Genomic DNA, 21,430 nt, shown 5'->3' on the forward strand with positions numbered 1-21,430 from the left:
CGCAACCCGAGCGCGATCGTCGTCATGGTTGTTTTATTGTAATCATTATGTTGCTCGCGGGTCATCACCGAGAACTGCCCTCGGTTCCAAGTTCTGCTTCTACGTCGCCAGAGTCCTGCTGAAGGTGGAAGCCTCAAATCGGACCGATTTCCAGCTAAACGATGGAGCGAGCGCCCGGTGAGCACTGGTAATGGTCGATGGACACATCAAGATACGCAAAACTAGGGCGGACGAGGGAGGAGGCTCTTTTGAATGACAAAAAGGCACAGGGGCGGGGGAGTGAAGCTACTGGGCTAGCTCGTTACTACTCCCGATCTAGCCACCGATCTTCTTCGTCTTCTGACGAGTCGTGTGATCGTGCAGCAGCATCCTTCTCCTTCCTCATCTTGCCCTTCCTCGGTGTGTACCGTATGCGAAGATGAACCAAGGAGCGATCGCTCGACGCTTCCTGGTTGGCTGTTGGAAATCTGCTCCGTCACTCCGGCTGGGCGTTTATTGTTTTGCTTCAGCACACGCTCCAGTTTCGTACCCCCGGGAGGACTTCACTGCTCTGCTCTGACTGGACAGATCGAGCGCCGGAATGCACCGTTACGAACCGGTGCGCGGTGGCACCGGGCAACAATACACCGGGCCTTCCTTGTCTCGTGACAAATTGCCTCCGATCGTACTCCTTCGCACGCCCTCGCGCGCGCTCACGTTCGCTGTTGCAATGACAAACCCGATGCTCTGGCCAGAAGCAGTTGCAGCGCTTGGTCTGATAAAAGGAAAATTACAAGACAGACAGATGGAGGAGAGACGGAGGTCCGGTGTGGCCACTTTTGCTGATCTAATCTGAAAATGATGAGCTTCACGAGCATGGACCGTTCCCATACATCATGAGCCGCCCCCCCCTTGGCGCAGGATTAACGGGGATTCTTCTGAAGGCATCTTGGAATGTTTGAAGCGATACGTGCATCACGACACACAACAACTAGTGATGCAACGGTGCATTGGCAATCCGGCGATCCAGAGGAACACACAGAACAGAACGGAACCGAACACGCGACCGGCGAGAGCAAAACATCGAAAATAACGAACCAAAACGACAACAACCCCACGCCAAGTGTGCCCACGGGGGACCCTGACCTCCACGGAACCCTCTGTGTGCCCTCTGGCCCCCCCCCCCCCCCCCCTTCGAACGCCATTCGATCATACACCATTCCGATGATGACGATCGTTCGAACGAACCATCCGGGCGCGAACCGCAAACGGAACGGCATTGTTACGCTGCTCCGTGTCCGTGTCGGTGTTGGTGTAGGGGGTCTGTGTGCCAATGGCCATCTTGTCTGGATGGACCAGCGACAGCCCACAGAATATGATGCAATACGTGTAATCATCCGGCGACTCACCGGGATCGCGCAGTTTGCTTCGTTGCATCGGGGACCTGTGCGCCAGTGCGCCAGGTCTAAGAATAGACTCGTGGCCATTGCGCTGATGGTGAATCGTCACTTTTCTCCATCGATGATCGAACGAGGAGTGCGCCGCTATCGCGTTGGGCAATCTCGGTACGACGGCGAGCCCACTGAACCGACGCCTCGCTTGTTTTGTCAACCTGCAGCGAGAGAAGAAAATGGCCAACTTCGTCGCCTCGTCTGGAGCACCGGTTTCGGAGCTCACTTCGAAAGTTCGCTGACCTTGGGCGCGAAGGGGGGAGGTTTGTGGTTTTACGATTTTGTTCGTACGCCGCCTCCAGTCCGTCAAGGTGTCAAGTTGGAGTGTGGCCACTCTAGTGGCTGCTGCGGTCTCCCGGGGAGCGGAAACTGTCCAAGAAGAGAAGGATGGCCCGGAGTCCGAATTCCGATGACATATGATGCCTCTATTCGTGGCGTGGCGGCGAAAGAGACACCAAACTAATGAGCCGTGGCGCGTATACCGCGAATCATAAACAGGTGGACCAAGAAGGTCCAACTTCTTGGACCCCCGAGAACCCACCGAGATACCAGATACACCGAGCCGAGAGTCGAGTCGACCGGGGTGGTGTCGGGAGAGGATCTGATACCGATATCCGTGGACGACACGAGGGACAAGATGTCCGAGATTTCGACGGAGCTGGAGCAAACCGAAAAAGCAATAAATTTTCGAAACAAAAGCTCCGAACTGAGCCAGACAAATAAAAGGCAAGGTGGTGGTGGTCGGTGGGATGGTGGTACAGTGGGCTGCACACCCCGAGACCGGCGACGGAACGCACAACAGCAGAACAATAATGTAACGGGATTGGGTTGAAAATGCGTTGCGTTCGACCTCAAAACTCCCGTTTTGACTCCGACATCTTGTTGTTATGGAGACGGCGGGGAGGACCAGCTTCCCCGGAACGAAATGCCAGTGCCAGAGGTTCTGTGGCCACTAGATTGAGGACAGGAGAAATGAATTTTGACATTTCAAAGAGTCGAAAAGATGGGCTGGACGTGTGAAGGAAGGGGGGGGGGGGGGATAGAAGATTGATAACCACCAATGTGTGCGCCACATGTGGCTCCTTAACTCAATTTGTCTTTCGATCCCAGCCCAGCCCAGGACGGATCAGGACGGCCCGGAGTGTGACGCCACGTCTGCGTCGCGCCCTCTCGAACATCAAAGGAGAGTAAATTAATCTGTCATCTTTTTTTCTTATCTGACACACGGTTTCGACTACTGGCCACTCGGCTACGGGACGGATGGACACTAATCTCCCCTAAACTCCCCTTCCAAATGCGAACGACGCCAACCAGCGCCCAGAACGCTATTGTACCCTTGCGGCGACTGGCGATCTAAAGAACATGACATCGATCCCGATTAAAACACAAGAAAGGATCGTCCAGAGCGAGACCGAACGAGCGAGAGACCATCAAACAACGTCCAACAGAGCATTCCAATGAGCTTACGGCAACTTGCGGGACTCGACCGAGGTGCCAGTCGCTGGCTGGCCACAAGATAGAGCTGTCCTCGTAATCAGGTCCCCACGGACCAACAAGGAATTCGACGAGAAGGGAATATCCCACGTTGCGACGAGTGTGGAATTAATGAAGAGAGTCCGCGCCAATCCGTGCGACAAGGTGCGTCAACGTGCGCCGGCCTGCCACCTCGCCAACGACCTTCGACTATCAATTATCTCTGCGCGCGCGCGCGCGTTCTGCGAGGTACATAAGCCGCTCAACCGTGACGGTTCGATCGGGCAGCGCAAAATCAATAGACTCCGTCTGGTCCATCCGTCCAGACACAGTTCTCCAGACGCTGTTTACCCGATAGTGGACCGTCTTTACAGCTGCGATTTGCTGTCAATGTTTGTTGTCTATGTCTTTACGGCCAACACGACCAGCTCAGGGCGGAAAACTTCTTAAACAAAAGCTTCCCTCGATGCAGTCCGACCGTTTGCAGACACGTTGACACATCGCCAGATGGGCCGAGCCATCGTTTCCTGATCGCGGCGAAGCGTGAAGGTCGCGTCGGTGGTCAGTCAATCGACCGTGAATCATTACCGTACTTATCACCCACTCAACCACTCGGTGACCATTAGGCTGGCTCTCTCGGTGCGCACTTTGCGGCCGAAGAAAGACCGGACCACGCTGATGATGATGATGGGCACAGCAGGTTAGAAGGCGAAGGCGCAGTCACCCTTTTAACACCTCGTCTCCGCCACAGCCTGAGCTCGATCGGTCGTCGTGGACTGGCTCCTGAAAGTGCCCAGGTGGTAAAGGGAAATATGATCCAGTTCCAAGGAGAGGCCAGTGCCGGAGATCCGTAAAATAGGCTCGTGATTTATGGCACACGGCGAAGGCGGTAGAGCGAGCGCCATGGTAGCAGCCACGGTAGCCTGACTGTGCGCAACAGGTACACCACAGCAGGACTTCACACAGACACAGACATAGGCACGAGCAGCTATTCTCTGAAATCTGATCCTCACTCCCGAGGTCCCAGGATAGTTGTTCTTGTTAAACGCTTCACCGCTCGCCCTCGGAGCGGAAGTCAACCATGAAGAGAGCGTGTTTGGAAGCGAATAGAAGGAGAAGCAAACAAACAAACCCAAAAAAAAAGGGTAGAACAACCTCGGTAGAGTGACCTTTCGATCCTTACTACATTTTTCGGGGGGGGGGGAGAGTGAAAAAAAGGTGTCAAATAGTTTGTAATTTATGACCTCGCTTGAAGAGACCTCTCGGAGCTTCTAGTAAAAGGTTCTTACAGGAGGACGCACCATGAATGCGTTGGATCTTTCGAGGAACCCAGGCCGATCGTTAGCGCTCCGAACGTATTTTCGGCCAGTGAATGATTGATGTGCAGCGAGGCTCCGTGAAGGAAACGGCCGACCAGTGCGAAGACCTTATCAATGAGTCAAGATCCTGGTCTCGAAGAAGTCGCGTCGCTCGATCGTTCTGAGAGTTGGGAATACAATACCCCCCCCCCTCCCCCCTTCCCTAGGGGAAGGTCTGTCGGAATTCCTATTGGCCATTGACGTTGATGGCCGCACCGTGATTAGGGCGGCTTCTGATGAAACATTCTGATCTCTTTCGTCTCTCGGAGCATCCTGGGAGATTACTGTGCCGCTGCTGGTTGCAGGTGCCGTTGCTAGGCGACCAGGCAACTGCTCTTGGGGCGTAACTGACAGGATCACCCAGGCTAAGCACCTTCTTTGGCTTGTAATTTGTGAATCCTTCGTTCCGCCACCGCCTGCCAGCCACGCCCGTGGTACTGGTGACGATGGATGCCGTTTTGTGCAAATAAAAAAGGTTAAATGAATTGATGCTAATTAATCGGTGCTCGGCATGGAGAGCTCGGTAGTAAGTATGTAGATCAGGCGGCTTGCTCGTGGCATCATCATGGCCATGAAACAATGGTGGTCGCTCTCTTTGCTCGTTGGTTGCGCTGTGGCAAAAAAAAAGAAGCAGCAGCAGAAGCATCAGCCACCAACCAAAGCACCAAACGGTAATAAAAGAAATCCAGAGGCGACACGCCGCCGTCCTGCGGGACAGGGAATGCCTGAAAGATGGTGGGAGCTGTTGCAGAACAACCAACCTGGTTGGAGTTGGAGTTTTTATTGCAATTTTATTTCTGTCACGAATATGTACGACAGGTAACATTGCCATCGTCATTGCGCGCCAAAGCCCAGGCCCAGGTCTTCCCAGTGGCCACAGCGAGAGAGTGTCTCGTCAGCGAACGAGGCCTCCCCGGGGGTTGGTCTAGAGAGAAAGAGAGAGAGAGAGAGAGAGGGTCGTTGCGCCCTTGTAACGATGTTTGTCAAGCGGCATTACCATAAACCAACGCCAGGGGTCCAGGGCATTACATTAGAATTCCTCGATCGTGTACTCGCTGGCGGACTTTCTAAGAGCCCACTCCGGACTCGGTTGCGCCGTGACCGTGAAGGTGAATGACTTCTAATCTTTAGTGTCTAAACTCCATTCCCCCCACTCCCACCGATTCACATATCGGGCGTAATCAACGGCAATCGGCAACACGATTTACGATCGTTCCGCTGATAGTGTAGCACGGTGGCGGCGGAATGAAGTTGTCAGCTCGCCACAATGCTGATGAAGGCAAATGCGATTCCCGATATGATGGTCAAGATTTCTTATGATGGTGAAATAAGCTGCAAGAATTATTCATTTCACTAATTGATGAGGATGAGGATGAGTGCAGATTGTGGTGCGGTTTGTATTCAGCACCAACGACGAAGAAGATCAATCATCAAAAGGCGCTTTGCGGTCCGTGTTCGTGTTCGTTGGGAGAACCTGCTTCCATCAGAAACTTGAACCACAACCTGGGTGCTACAGGGCTGCCAACGTGACAGCACGAAGGAAACGAAATCATAACGAGAACGGCAAAGCGAGGCTAGAACGGAGTCAAACAGATACCGAACCGTCACTCGATCCCGATCCTGACGACTCGGAACGGAGACGGCCTTAAAAGTGGTCTCGATGGATCGATCGATCGACTCGCGACTCCGGTTTGAGCGACGATCGACAGCCGGTGACTCGTTGTTCGCTGTTGCGAATTCACTGCCTAGAAGAAGAGAGAGACTGAGAGCTGAGGGCCCCTTTTTAAGACGATGATGGCTGCCCTCGGTCCACGTCAACTGCCACGCTTCTTTCCTCTTCGTAGATCGTTCGCCGTTGTCTCCGCGGTCCGTGTGCGTCCGTGCGTGCGCGAAGGTGTGGAAGGTGTGTTGGCCATGATTAACATGGCAGCAGGAATTGTAAGCATGCACCCGGGTGCTAGTGATAATGTGCTACCGGTGTTTGGGTCGTTCGGAGCATGTTTATGTAGTGGCGAGCAAGTGAGCGCGCTCGTTGGGGCGCGCGCTGGCGCGTTGTTTATGTGCCTCAAATGTCCACATAAAACGCGATTCCAATCCATCAACACGAGCCTGATCGACGCACACATTCGCTGTGACAATTAAAATTCTTACAAAGCAGGATTAAAAAAGCGCAACCTGATCGGGGAGGGGCATTCCTGTTTTCCACTCGACGTAGGTTCTGTCGCGGACATTCTCGAGAGAAGGTCGATGTGCGAATGGATTCGCAAACATGTTTGGTGAGTGTTCTGGGATTGGGTAATGAGATGTTCTGGATTAAGCTATACCTCGATTGAAGAATGTGAGAACTTCGAGGACTTTGGGACGTAGATGGCCAAGAAGAATCGACCGGATCGGAGTTGGCGCGATTCTGACATCCAGCATGTACGCCTTTTTCACACAATGAACTCCCCAAAGGCACAAACCCCGTGCGTATCCTCTTATGTGTTTCTTTCGGGCGCAGTACAGTAGCCTGGCCTAGGTGACGCTAGCTTCGTAGGGTGGTACCGAGTTCCATTCCCTCCAGGGGATCATAACTTCTACTATCGCGCCTCTTATCTAGCTCGAAGCTGAGAGGGAGCGAGAGTAGAGGTATCATTGATTGCGCTCGTCCCCCGGGCCCCGATACTGAGTGCGTGCTCTCTGTGGCGATGAATTATGGCTCGCACGCCCACAGGAAACTCTGGGACCAAGATGGCTGGCCGGGCCTCTTAATTGTGTTACCAAGGGAGTGCGTGCGTGCGTTCCTTTCCAGTGCGGAGTTTCATTTTCTGTCTGTTATGGATCGCCTGCTTGCAGGATCGCGCGGTGTTTGGCATGGCCACGAGACCACAGGCGTTGCCTGGAGTTCGATCGCGATGTCCGGATCGAGTTGATCGTGAAAATTGATCGCGTAATCGCACAATGACATCCTGGGGACCTTTCTAATGAAGCAGCCTTCTACTGCTTCTTACTTTTTGCGTTTCGCACCCGAGAATGAGAGGGAGAGAGAGAGGTCGTCCGCGGTTTTCGCGGACAAATCGCTAATTCTACGCCCGCCCGGAACGTAAAGCAAAGCAGAGCGCACCAGCGAGCGACCTACCGCGTAGTACGAGGGAATCCGTTTCGCTGTAAGAGCGCGATCGACACCGAGCGTGGTCCGTGGCCACCGCTGCCATTCGCTCCCTGCCCCCGTCGCCCAAAAATGGGCACGCTCGTGTCGAACCAGATTCCAGAGTCGCCCCCGGGGCCCTCCCGAACCGCGGCATTCCCGGATGCTGCTGCTGCTGCCGGTTTGTTGTAGTGGGAGCATAATAAATTGCCGCCTGGATCCGCGATCAGTTTTGGTTGGGGAATGAATTTTACACGGCTTAATTTAATTCCATCAGCACCAGAGCGAGCGAGCGAGCGAGCGAACGAGCGATCGAGTGTGGACCACCACCATCGAGGTTCGGTGCCAAGGCCTTGGCCGATCGCGGCACGGGGTTCACTCCCTTGCGGGTGTTCTCGGAATGGTGATGGTGGTTGGCATGCTCCTTACATGGCCGGCACCCACCTGACCACCTGACGAACCAAGCTGGAGTCGAACTGAGCCGAGGGTAACGATCTTCGCACGGACGGTCTGAGTCTTCTAAGGGCACGCATCGTTGCCATACCGTTCCTGTATCACAACACAGGACAGGGCAGGGCAGGGATGTGCACGGTACACAAGAGTTTCAATAAATCTTCGACAATTGCGCACACGACGTGCGTGCCTGTGTTTGTGGTTCCGATCGAACGGCGGCGGTGATGATGATGATGATGATGCGTTGTTGTCCAGACATCCCGGTGCATCCCGACAGCGGCCGCCATAATTGAATGGCTTTCGCGATTCGCGATTATTGGCAATATTGTTTCAAAGACCTTCGCGACTCGTACGCGACAGACGATAATTAAGGCATTGCGCCCATAAATCATGTCCCTGCTGTCCTTCTTGTACTCTCTTTCTCTCCCTAGTGGTCGTGCGTGGAAGGTGTGCGTAAAGTTGTTTGGATTGTATGCTAATAGGATTTGGCCCCGGGGAGACATCGAGAAAAAGGGACCCCTAGCTGGCCGTAATGTCGGTTGTTCACAAGCTTATCACAAGCGGTTACTACACACCGCCGTGACCAGTTGATTCCTGCCCGGCCGAACCAGACCGGATCCGGAGCATCTGTTGCTTCTGTCGCCTGCGAACCGACATCAGTTATTGATCGTGCGCTCGTCGTTTGGAACGGAGCCTTGGTTTTTCCTTGGCAGTCATAAATCAGTGATCGATTCGATGCTTGTGCTAACAAGCGATGGGGAATTCATTGTTTCGATAGTCATAAATATGGATTCGCATTCGCTCTCGGGGCCCTTTTGGACATCGACCGCACCGGCCGGCACATCGGACGGAATCGACGATCGACGACGAATGATGAGCACTGGACCCTCTCCTCTCTCACCCACGACGGGAGTAATGGGAGAGTTTGTATTTTACATACATCATTACTATCGTGCTATTACTACGCGGAGTTGAGGAGAAGATGGCTCCAGGAGAAGCAGTTATGACCCCTGGGAAGTTGTGGGAGCGTCTCCTATCCGCGTCACAGGAAGGGTTAACGAACGCACAACTCCTGCAACTCCCTAGCGAGCATTCCAGGAATGTGAAAGTGCACGCTTTGGCTACGGGTTGGCCGAAGACGTCCGCATAGATCATCCGCTCTAGCGTACGCTCTCTCATCGCGTGGTTAATAGCTGGTTAGCTCGTCTTGAGCAAGTTTCGCGTCGTCTACACTACGCACACTCTGGACCGGGTTGTTGATGCAATAACCATACACAACAACAATGGCGATTCATCACAATCGGGGCATCTCCGGGCGAAGATGCTGTAGCATCCGTACCGTAAGTCAGGGTAGTGGCCACAGTCCACTGTGTTGTAGTGACATATCCGTTTAGCGTGTCTGTCGTATTGTTTGCGCTCGAAGCGCACGATGTTGTGAAACGGACTGACCGTCGACTGACCACAATGCGCGTTCAGCTAGCGAAGGTGTACGATATGTGGCAGAAGGTGGTCCTAACGGTGGCTACTCGCACTTACGCCCAAAAGGCACAACAGTGGCTGGCACAGATCTGTCAAGTGCTGATCGCGGATTGCATAAGTCACGGCCACGTAGACACACACGGTTGGTCAGATTTGGCACCCTTAGCGGTCAGTGCGGGAGCTATTATTATGCAAAATCGGTCCGTACCGATTCCGTACCGTCGATAAGGCAAGTGTGTGGCAGCAGCAGCAGCAGCAAACGACAGCAGCGAGCCACCACACCAGTCCACCGAGCACCGGCACGAGATGAGCGAAATGGCGGTTTCAAGGTTTTACGTTCATGCGAGCAGAATAAGGAACGAGGAGCACTGGAAATGGCACTCGGCACTTTCCCAGTGCATCATTACGTGTGTCTGTGTGTGTTGCCATGGCAATGCCATTTGGACATGGCCTGCCTGCAGTCGCAGTTCACCGAGAAAGAGCGAGAAGAGATTGCGGGGAAGCGTTTTGTCCCTCGGTCGGTTGGACGGTTTGCTTGCGGGCACTCTACCGGTAATGGCCAAGTCACGCAAGCCCCTTGATGACGACGACTGGGACCACATTGCTCCGGAAGAGGCGAACCCGGTTCCTACGATCTGGCCCCTAACGCGGTCGGATGATGGTTGCTGATGCGCTACTTCATGCGACGTCAAGCCGATGGGCGTCGATGATAACTTCCATCAAGCAGAGGGTGCAGGGTGCACTGTGCTGCAGGCACAGCAAAACGGGGTGGAGAAAGGAGTGGAGTTATAACAGTAAAAAAAGGGGGGAGTTCACAGTGCTGCATCGGAGTGAACGGTAGCGACGCGAGAAGCAATCTTGGCATTTGGTGAATTTGGCGCAAAAAAAAACACACACACCAACGCGATCTTTGATCTTCACACTACACCACGCTGATGCACCAGTGCATTCAATTCCGGCAAATGACTTAATACGTATTCTTTTCTTTCTTCTCGTTGCAGCAAAAATGAAAATATTTTTGCCACTAGTGGTGTGGATAATACTGCTCTTTCGAACGGTAAGTACGACGATTGAATGTAACATCCGGACATCCATTAACTAACCGCTGGTACTTCACCTTTGGGATAAACCTGTCTCTGTAATTCTCATCTCGATGGCTACCGCACACATGATGTCATGTCATCTCGATAGACTATTAAGTCATCAACGCTCGGTGGAGTAGATGAGCGAGAGCGTTAGAGAACGCTGTATCACTTGTCATGTGATGTTAATTAACTCGTTTAAATCATTTCAAACTCCATCCTTGAGGAGTTTAAGATGAAAACTGAACTTGTGGGCGTTTATAGTAAGGGGTATTTAAAGAGAACGTTAATTTTTCCATTTTCAAAACATTTTCCATTGAATTTTTAAACACTTAGCTACACGTTGGACGACATTCTGAATCATTCGCATGGTCTAGAAGCGTCTCTGAAACTTTGAGCGAGAAGAGATTAATCTTTTTGTACGAATATTCATGACCTCAAATCTTTATCCTGAGAACCTTGCATGAGAATGTAATAAAAATTCACCATCACAATTTTCACATTAAAGTCACAACGACTAACGACTGTTGCTGATGTCGACTGCTTTCATTTTGCATTTCTGGTATGCTAAAGAAACCAGCAATAGAATGATGCCTTCGACTGGCGTTCCTGGGGCAAACATTTGTGCCAGATGTTGTGTGTCTATGATATACGCACTCAATCGTCATTATGCGCCTAGCATTTTACTTCATAAGCCTACAGAGCCACCATTAGTCATCCTTGTACTCATTTTCAAATACACTAAATCACACAACGCCAACCAGAGAAGGAACCCCAAGTCAGGCACATTGTTCCACTGATTACTCGGGATGCTTCTCCTCGGGGTGCTGCTGCTGGTGCGTACCGTCCCTTGGCCGCCTGATGAGACAGCATTCCCGGCCGGGGCGTAATTAAATCAGCGGCCGGACGGACGAACGGTCGGAAACCCCCCGGAAACCAGAATCCAGGGGCATGGCCATGTGGATTGCGAAGTAAATGATTAAACAGGAGCTAACCTGGAACCGGTGGGCGAGGGTGGTGGTTCCGTGGACAACCAAAACGAGCAACCATACACCGTGTACGGGAACGTGCGCACGCGCGTATCACTTACCTTCAGCACCGCAGCGCATCGCATCGTGGTGCTGCATCTCCCCTTTTTCGATTTGGATTGCGTGCGGACTGCCACACACATACGTTTCCGTAATTAGTGGCCAGAATCCCCGCACCATGTGCCCCAGGTCCGCGTGCCATCCGTCTACTAACGAGATGCGCCTGGAGCTGCACCACGGGGAGCTCTGTGGTCCCCTCGAGGAGGACCATAACCGAGGTGAGCCATGGTGATATGCTAAATTGGAATTTTATTGTTGGGACGAATGTGTGGAAAGAAGTATTTCATTTGCAAGCTGCCGGGGCTGGGGCTGCTTCTCGCAATCACTTCTTGTCTTGTTCTCGTTCTCGTCCTACGATCTCCGGGGATTGTGCGTGGTGTCCGTGATGTCGGTTGCGGCGCGGTGTGGATATGGATCCGAACCGAACAAATCACCGATGCACCATTGCAGGATAATTGTCCGAGACCGAGAAAACAGGCGAGGCGAGGCAGGAGACGATCGATGGGAAAACGATCGCAAGATAAGCCCTGTGGTCTGTGCATCGCCAGGCCACGCCGTGCCACGCCACGCCAATACGATCCTCACCGTCGTCTACTCGGTGCTAACGATCACGGACCATAATAATTGGAAAACAATTTCCACCTTTTATTGATGATTTCTGGGGGTTGGATCAAGGGGTGGTAGGGGTGCTTTTTACGCGGACTGCAATTGAATCATCATGTATACGGCCACATACCGGGTGCATGGTCTGCTGCATCAGTTCACCGTTCGTGAACCAGCAAGTCGTAGGAACAAACGGCAAGTTCAGATGTCAGCTCGGTTTGTTGAACACGTAGATCACACCGATTGTGGATCCGATTGGTGCGGCGAGTGGCCCACCATCTCGGACGCTCGGACATGGCCACCGGACCTCGGACGACGCTCGGACCTGGCCTGAAGTGTCGCAAAAAGGTTGAATCATTAGCAAGAACCCGAAGAGCCGGTGATGGTGTTGGGTCGCTAAGGGCCGTGACGACCGGTAAGGTGCATGATCTTACGCCACGACAACGGAAAACGGTGTGTGTCTGCCCTGTTTGCCACGATACCTAGATGATCACGAGTAGTAGCAGCACCACAAGCAGCACCACAAGCAGCAGCAGCAGCAGCAAGCTGGCAATTGATGAGTATCACCTTTTGCTGCACTTCACGGACTCCGGGTTCGTGATCGAGTTGCCTTACCGAAACCACCGATCGGCGATCAGCGCTATGTCGGTTTGTGGTATTTACTTACTTTTTTGTCGATTTCACCATTAACACTGCCCCTCGCCGGGACCAAACCCCGTGGTCAATCATCACCAACCGACCAACGAGGAGGACGGACCACGGGATATTGCGGCAACTTTATACCACGATGCGACCGCAGGAGCAGAACGAAGGAGATGAAGATGGTGGCCACTGACGGAGTTCACCGACGATCGGCTCAAGGTCGATCGTTACAAGAGGATCACCGGATTGGCAAACCTTGGAGAGTGCGAAGAGAACATTGCATTCCGGAAATCTCCCCCCATCAAACGAACTGGGATGTTGATGAAGCTCTTATGGCTCTTGCGTCGATTGAGGCGGTCTTAAGCGAAATGCACTGCGAACGCTGTACGCACCTCGCAATTACGCTCGCGATAGTTTATGCGCACATATTTATGATTGAAAAGAGTGCCATTAACACACAGCCAACAAAACGCCACACGGTCCGGGCAATCCGATTCGTTCGCGCGAAGATCCGTAGTTTAATTTCCGTTTTTCCGCTCCATCACTGTGCGCGCGCTCTGGTATCACTGTTCAATCAACAGGCTGGCCAGCATGGATGCAATGAGGCACGGCAAAACCAGTTAGCCTCGTAATGGCCAGCCTAGTACTAGTCTTTCGGGAACGATCTCTTACCTATAACCATATCCGGCAGTCAGAACACAAACAAGTGAGCAAATCCTGTTGCACGCTACGTTCCGTTCCCGATAGTCAGCAGCCAGGGGTTGAGAACCTGGCAGGAATCCTGCCAGAACTTATCGTGGATCATGCCACAGCCAACAGTCTGTCCTCATTTGATCGGCACTCCGGGCAAGCGTCCGGCGACTGCATACAGAACACATTCGTCTTCGGAAAACTGTGTCATTAGCGTAACGATCGGGGCCGACTGGCTTACCTCCCACCTCCTCGGGGGCCCATTAGGCCGGATGATGACGCTCTTCGAAAGGGGTTCGAATGTTGCATACGCTTGCCGCAGTAGTAGCCTGGATAACCTGGACACCCGCTACCGTGCGACCTGCTGAAATGCAGCGCATCGGTTGCCCCCCCCGGCAGGCAGAAGACGACGCATCACCAGATCGATCGATGGTGGTGGACGTGGAGTCCATGGATTACGGCCTCGGAACCAGCTTGGTCCCCCTTAACAAGCACCGAGCGGTACCGAGGCTGATGATCCGCGGAAGGGGAAAGAATAACTGTTTTTTTCCGTCGCGTCCGCACCTTACGCCACGAGCGTCACCCGGGGTTCAGTTCTTGGCGTCGGTCTGCACGCTCCTGGACCGATGGATCTAGGCCAGCACGCTAGCATGCACCTCACGGCGCACAGACAAGACCAGACAAGACGTGGCTTGGGCTTCCCCGGCGGCTTGGAACATGGAACAAGCCAAATGTCATCATGTTGCCACGACCGTTTGGTGGGTCCGACCGAGGATACGTCCCTTGGTCCATCTGTCTCCCGTTAGGTGCGCGATGGCGTGGGCTGCAGACAACCACACGTACACGCGCGAGACGCTTCTTGCGCCATTCCAGCGGAGTTGCGGTATTACGGAGGACCAAAACCGGTCAACCGACTGCGAACAATTTCGAAGAAAGCGGACAAAACCGGTCCCGCGCAATGACTATTTTCTCCTGGCGTGGCGTGGCTGTAAGTTTTGCGAGCGAACAAACAAGCGCTCGCCGAGGGGTTCGGTGCGGATCCGGATGGTGCGACCATTACACGACCGGGGCTGGAACACTCTCTCGGGGGGGCTGTGTGCGTGTTTGTGTGCGATTGCTGTGGATCGGTCGGTCGATCTAGGTCAGGGAATATACCGCCGCCATCATCCACATCCACCCAGGATGCATCTGGGATTGGCGTTCGGTTCGTGTTTGCATTCGAAACGAGTTTCCGGAGCGAACGAGCGATTCCATCATCAATCCACGGTGCACGGTGTCTTGTCTGTTGTAGCTCCAAAAATCGGTTCTCGGTTAAAAAAGAGCATGATGAATGATCGTCTGAATCGAAGAATCGACGATGAATGATGGTGCGTTAATGAGACACACATGGCACCCACTCTTAATCCTCAATTAATAACGAATCCGGGCTACCGGGAGTTGCATTCCATCCGCCATCAGTTTCGGACCAGTTCGTTACGCGCTGGAGTGCCACTGGAGTGTGTGTTCACGTCGTTGCGGTCGCGAGACACCTAATCCTCGGTCAGCTACCGAAGCACCACGGACGTGTACGAGGCGCTTATTAAATTAAATCTTTCGCTCCCGGATTAAACCGTTAGGTCGTCGTGGACCATCGGACGTGGTCGGAGATAGCGAGCAAAGGCAACGCAAGACAACGATAGGACGCGACGATCGCGAGAAGAATTTATCTTCGTAATTCCCTAATCAGTGTATTATCCAGGGCAATTTAAAGCGGTGACTAGCACTTGAGAGAGAGAGAGACGAAGAGGACGACTGCGACTACGACTACGGCGGCCGCTGGAATGTCAATGAGCTCCATGGCGCGTAGACGTCCTGCCGTTGTGGTCCACGATCTGGCAGCGACCCAGGACGCGCCCTGATTCAAACACCACACCTTGGATCGTATTAAATTTGGACGACACGGCGCATTAGTTCGCGGTCCGCGGAGTGACTCAGGATGATTGTTCTGGGCCGCAAGAGGATCAACCTCCACTCCCGGGGGTAGTCCGCGCCCACCATCACCAGCACAGCGCTTCAGATTAGTTCCATTCTAGGGTGGCAGCAGCTCATCGGTTCGCGCGTTTGATCGCGTAATGCTGAGCCGAGCTGCCCCCCCCCCCCTCGTTCTCCATTCCACACCCCAAAGGAGATCAGTGTTCTCTTCTAATCATTAGTTAATAACTATTTCTCCCGGTTAATGTCCGCGAGACGCAAGTAAACAAGCGACGTCGGAGGGGGCAGGGCTAAGGGAAGTGACGGCGAAAGCACCAGGTATGCCGTGCCGTCGAGTGGAGCCGCTGATCGTGGTCGAAGGAGGGTGAAACGAAGCAAAAGAGGTTCACCGAGGTAGCAACGGCCACGGTGAAGAAGTTCTAGAGAAGTGGAAAAGATCACAAAGAAGAAGAACACGAAGAGGAGGCAGAGAAGCAGAACAAGAGGAGGCAGAAAAAGGTGTGGATTCTGTGGTACATTGAACCTCGCGGACTCGCGCGCAGAGCACGATCCGCGTGGCGTGGCGTGGCGTGGAGCAGGCCCGGAGAAAGAACGCGAAAAGCGCGCGCGGTGGCACGAGAGGTACAACCAACGAAGAGCAAAGAATATTGACCGGAGCAGGGACGCGCAGACGAAAAGCAAACGCCACATTGTTTCCAACCGGCCCCCCCTTCCCTTTCTGTCCTGCCTCCCTTTCCTCTCTATCACTTCCCCAACTCGCCGCTGCCGCTGCGGCCGCTGCCTGATGATGAACTTTTCGAGTAATTTTCAATTTCCTTCGCTCGAAGATCTGGAAGCCTCTCTGGTGCGCACACACCCAGGGCAACGAGCCGCGGCTTGATGGAAAGCTGCGGATCAATTGAAGCCCACGGGGAAAGGGGAGCTGCCCTCCGGAACGCGATGATCGCGATACGGCCACGGATTTCGCGATCTCGAAACTGTGCGTGGCCACGGTGCGGCGTCACTATCGCCGGCGAGTCGGCGAGATAGAAAATTGAATAATTTCAGGTGTTAATTGATATTTGTTAGAGGTGGAGCAGCAGCAGCAGCAGCACCAGTCCGAGGCTCGAGGGCGCCAAATGTGGCACGGACATGGTATTGGCGGCCGCACCGCTTGGCGGACGGTAAAGCTAGACCCAAATCTCCCGATATTGATGTTATCGGACCCACGGAACGTTTTTCGGCGGTTGGCGGGGGGATATTTATTATTTTGTTTCCCCACGATCGCTGCCACGGCTACCGGTTGGAGCTACTTCCAAATTCCCATTTCCGTACGGCGCGTAATCATCGTAATCCGGTTTGTGGAGGCTGGCGCGGCCGTTTCGCGGTGAACCCTACAATTAGCCATCTGTGATAACACCACCCCGGGGCCCAGCAGGAAGAGACCAGCAAAGGTTGAGCAAAGTTGCGCCAATTCGAAGGCGAATCGATCGATCGGTCACGGTGTGGCCTCACAGGCGACGTATCCGTGCTGCGAACTGACGTAAATCGCGATCTGGTGCCGCGCTGTGCGCTGGTATTGATGGTCTCCGGCCCAGCCCTAACTCATTTGCATAAGCTCACGCTCACGCTACACCCTTTTGGGATCCACACGGGGCACTTTAGGGACTTCGTTCACTTTCATTTTTGCAGCCCTTCCAGTCTGGGCTTCGCTTTTTGCGTCTGGCCAACTTTCACTTCACTCTCGATCGCCATCTGACACGAGACAGCAGATCGTAATACGTAACCAGCGGTGAGCTATAACCGGTCCGAAATTCTGTGTCCATCCTGTTCCTGTGCATGAGACAGCCTTCCGCCAATACGATGCCATCCTAATGAATTCGAAGCATTGCGTGGAACCTAGGACCCTCTAGCTAGGATAATTTATTGCACTCGCACTCAAAGCCAGCGCCGCCATGAGATGCCGAACGAGTTAATTGGTTAATTGACATAGTCTGCCCTCAGGTTTCCCAATTATCCGCCCCACCTGGGGATTTTCTGGAAGTATAAGTGGCCACCAGCGCCAGCACCAGCAGGAGGCCCTTGCCATTCTTCATCGAGGTAGCGAGTCTCGAATGATCGCTATGCCCACCATGGCGCTGCTTACGCAAATATTTACGCGTAATGATACTCTTGCTGGCCACTCGGGCATCCAGAAGTAATCTGACCTTGGGCTCTTTGGGAGCATCTGCAGTTCTACAGTAGCTGCATCCGCACCACCGAACGGCATGCCATTTCTCATTCGAACCGAACAACTTACAGTAAACGCGATGCAGATGAGAAACTAAATCGGAGCATCCGTAGCGGCTTTTGTTGCTACTGCTGCTGGGGACTCTGCTGGATACCACAGACGGATGGCATTCCTACGGTCGCGCGGAACTCGATGCCCGATATCCAAGGACTTATTGGGTGAGATTACTGAGAAGACGGAGCACAAAGCCCCGCTGGTTGCCGCTCATTACTTCAAAGAGGATTCGTTTAGTCGCCTCGTACGAACGGCCATTGGCTCCGGTGCAAAACGAAGGTAATCATTGTGGCCACGGCGATTGCGTTTTTGTCTTGAGCCCGGCCGCCAAGGATCCTTGATCATTTCAATTTCAGGCGCACTCGGCGCGATCACCTAGACCGCGATCGAGGGTGATCTAATTAAAGTAATACCCAAGGTCCCCTCACTTTGTGGATCCCGTAGTCGTCTTTCCCCTACGGTTACGGTGGCGATGATCCATTCCACCTTGATGATGTGTTCATCGGCTTCCAGTTCTCGACCTCCACTTGGAACTCCCTGTCGATCGTTAATGTGGCCACGCAAAGTGATCCTCCATTATGCACATGGTCTCTTCACGACTGTCGACTTCTCGACCTCGGGGAGGTTCTCGTCGAAAGAGTGCCTCCGGAGAACACCGAAAAAGAACTCCGATACCGTCAGTGCGTCAGTGACTGACCCCCGGTTACACATTCCGGACACATCACGAAACTTTTCTCCCGTCGAAAAAAAAAACCAGTTCTCGCTTAACGAGGGGCAATTCTGGCGAATTCTCGGACAATGGACACCGGTGTCCGGGGGGGGGGGATCCGCAAAACAAATGGCTTACTTTTTGGGGGTTTACGTGTTTGGGGAGCGCGCGAACGCAGGTTACGTTGCGGCCATTTATCATCGTTCCCCGGTGCCCGCACACTCTGCACCTCCTCCTCGGACTCGGAGTAACCTGACGTTCGGTCATATAATCGCCAATCGAGGCGCTGGCGTTGGATGTGGCTTTAGTTTGCTCTCACGTCCCCGGAGAGGAGCCCCCGGGATTTTTGGGGAGATCTCGGGAGTCACATCCTAATAAATACGCATTCCACTGCAATTCCCTCTCACGCTCTCTCTCTCTCTCTCTCTGTCTCAGCTTAAGGGGACACAAAAAAGGGAATGAAATTATAAACTGCTCGCACTCGGCGGAACGGAACGCTGCTGAAGCTTCTAAGGCAGAATGTCCAAATGCGAAGAATACGAACCGATTTAACGTTCCGACATTCTCCCGCTAAGAAGAAGCGACGCTATGCTGCTTCTATGCAATGATCCCCCCGTGGTCCCCCCGGGTGAAGAGGGATAATAAATCTTGTTCCAGCCCCAATAAAATCGATTCAACCACATGCGAGAGAGAGAGAGAGCCGTTGCATACGAGCGCTGCTCTATACGGTTCCATGCACCTGCCCGTTGATGCTGCTGCTGCTCGGTATAGGTTTATTGCATTAAGGGCCCCTCACGATGGCGGTCGTGGCTCATCAACGGTTTCTCGTCTCGCGCGGTTTTTTTCGGCCGGGGAAGGGTGCGAGCGCGAGCGGTAACGGTCCCGGTGGTGGTAAAGAAGGTCCCTTTGGGGCGAGGGGGGCTTATTGTAAGCGCCATTATTTACAGTATCAGTCTCTCGATACGTTTACGATTGTACCCCTCGGCGATAGAAATCAGCTAATTACCATGTCGAAAGCGAATCGTAATTAAATGCAATCAATAGCCGACACCCGGCACCCGATCCAATCCGATCCGCTACCTTGCTAGAAAGGGTTCTGCCCCCGGGCCTCTAGCGTAGATCAATCAAGTCGCGTGACAATCAGTTTTGCCACTCAAAGGCGACAGCGACGACGACGAGGGAGCCGGGAAGTGATCGAGCTGATGGCGAGCGTGTCGACGCCGACGATCGATTGAATTCGAATTCGAATACTACCGTTAGGCCCGGGTGCTGCTCTCCGGTGCTCCAGCTCCTGCTGGCAGTTGGATTCGTTCTGGATCGCCGTCTCGCTCGCAAATTCGCGAAGGTGGAACCCTTGGGGCATCTCGCCGTGCAGCTGGCATTGGTGCATCGGTCCCTTGGTCTCATTTGCGCGCCAGCGATACATCACTGTCCTGGGGGTGCTGGTGACACCCGTGGTGTGCAGTGCGAATTGCGACTCTGCGTGTAATTTATCGATTAATATTCGAAATCGGGGCGGTGTGCGAGGCCGAGCCACAGGTGATAGAACAGCAGCAGCTGCAGCAACAGCAGAGAAGTGGCATCCAATATCCCAGAATTCCCTGGAAGCATCGATCGAACGATCGAACTCGACTTCGACAATGTTGCCAGAGTGGCGAGCCACCACCATAATGGACTACTATTATCATCTCCCCGGACCCACACTCACACGCAGTCATCCTCAACACCATCATCATCATCATCATCTTTGTCTGGAAGATCTATTAAGAACCCGGTGGCACTTTAATGGCGCACGAGAATGGCGGCTTCGACACGGTGGTGCAAAGCAGCGAAAGAACATCGCCACTTGTGCCCCTCCACCGATTCCTCGTTCTGTAGGCGCCACAAAGAGAGGTGGATCGCTGTAATGAAGCAATAAATTGTGACGATATCGTTCACATTAAACCGAACTGTCATTTGTCAATCCGGGTGTGGAAGGTGCCGCTAGCGACGCTCGATCGGGCGCGACTATAAAACGGTTTCCGCTCGATTCCCCATTCACAGTGCGTTTGGACGATGGATCATCATTCGATGAAGGTACTCTTTGTCCTTGTGTTCGGTTTATGCAAAACGCAACCACAGCTAGTTATCAGATAACGACCAATTCGCATCTTGGAACGCTGGTTGATGTCGTTTTATAGACATCTTTCTAGCACCTCGGAAAGAACAGCAGGGACCTTCCGGTGGCAGCACAAGAAGCACATTTAACAAACAAATAAAACAACAAACCAACAAAGCATTTATAGTCCCGGTGGGAGTAATTTTCTGCACAACTTGCTGCCAAGCAGCCGGCTTCAGCGCATCACATTTGTGTTTATCTATGGAACGGGGGAACAGCACTCGTGCGCTATTACCTTTCTCCCAAAGTGTCTTCCCCGGAGTGCTCGATGGTTCCAACCGCCGGGGAACGGTAATGTCTGCATCGCGGGTGTCGCACCTTGGAACGATCATTAGTGTCGTCACCTTAGCCTTTTTATAGTACCGTTTGTTGCATCCAAACAACGGTAAGCAGAAGCAGAGACAGGAGCAACAGTCACCAACAGTACGGTGATGATGTGCGCACACCCGTCCACCATCTTCTGCCCAAAACTGTCGACCGCAGACACCAAAGACGGGAATTAAAATACAATTTAGCCCGTCAACCGTTTAGAAGAAGGTGTGTTAGAACCCGTTAGACCATTTTCTATCGAGGGCTCTCCCGCCATTACGCGCACCGCATCGCACCGGGGGGAAACCCTGGGTCCTGGGTGCCCCGGGCCCAGGCAGAAGGGCACCATTTCACGTTCCTCAGCGTGCCGAGGGTTATGGCATGTTGGTAATGAATTATCATCGCTTGTGCAGTACAGTGTTCCTAGTTTGTGGCGTTTGCGTTACGTTGCGTTCGCTTGAGAGGATTATGACCCCCACCCTTCGTTCCCTTAGCCCCACTGCCCCCGGTTTACCGTGCAATTAGCCACAAACTCGTGTCTAAACCGTGGCACCATCCGGCTCCGGCTTGATTTGGTCGTGACCTACGCGATAAT

The 21,430-nt window shown here is 53.3% G+C and overlaps 1 protein-coding gene across 1 annotated transcript in view; it reads left to right on the forward strand.

Moving 5' to 3' along the window:
- Window positions 1-21,430, forward strand: part of LOC126570874 (uncharacterized) — a 149,526-nt gene that overhangs the window by 38,775 nt on the left and 89,321 nt on the right. The window contains exon 3 of the mRNA XM_050228939.1: window positions 10,322-10,377. Coding sequence (XP_050084896.1) covers window positions 10,322-10,377 — 56 coding nt within the window. The remainder of the gene's footprint in view (window positions 1-10,321; window positions 10,378-21,430) is intronic.

Source organism: Anopheles aquasalis, chromosome 2, assembly GCF_943734665.1.
Source record: "Anopheles aquasalis chromosome 2, idAnoAquaMG_Q_19, whole genome shotgun sequence".
Classification (NCBI taxonomy): domain Eukaryota; kingdom Metazoa; phylum Arthropoda; class Insecta; order Diptera; family Culicidae; genus Anopheles; species Anopheles aquasalis.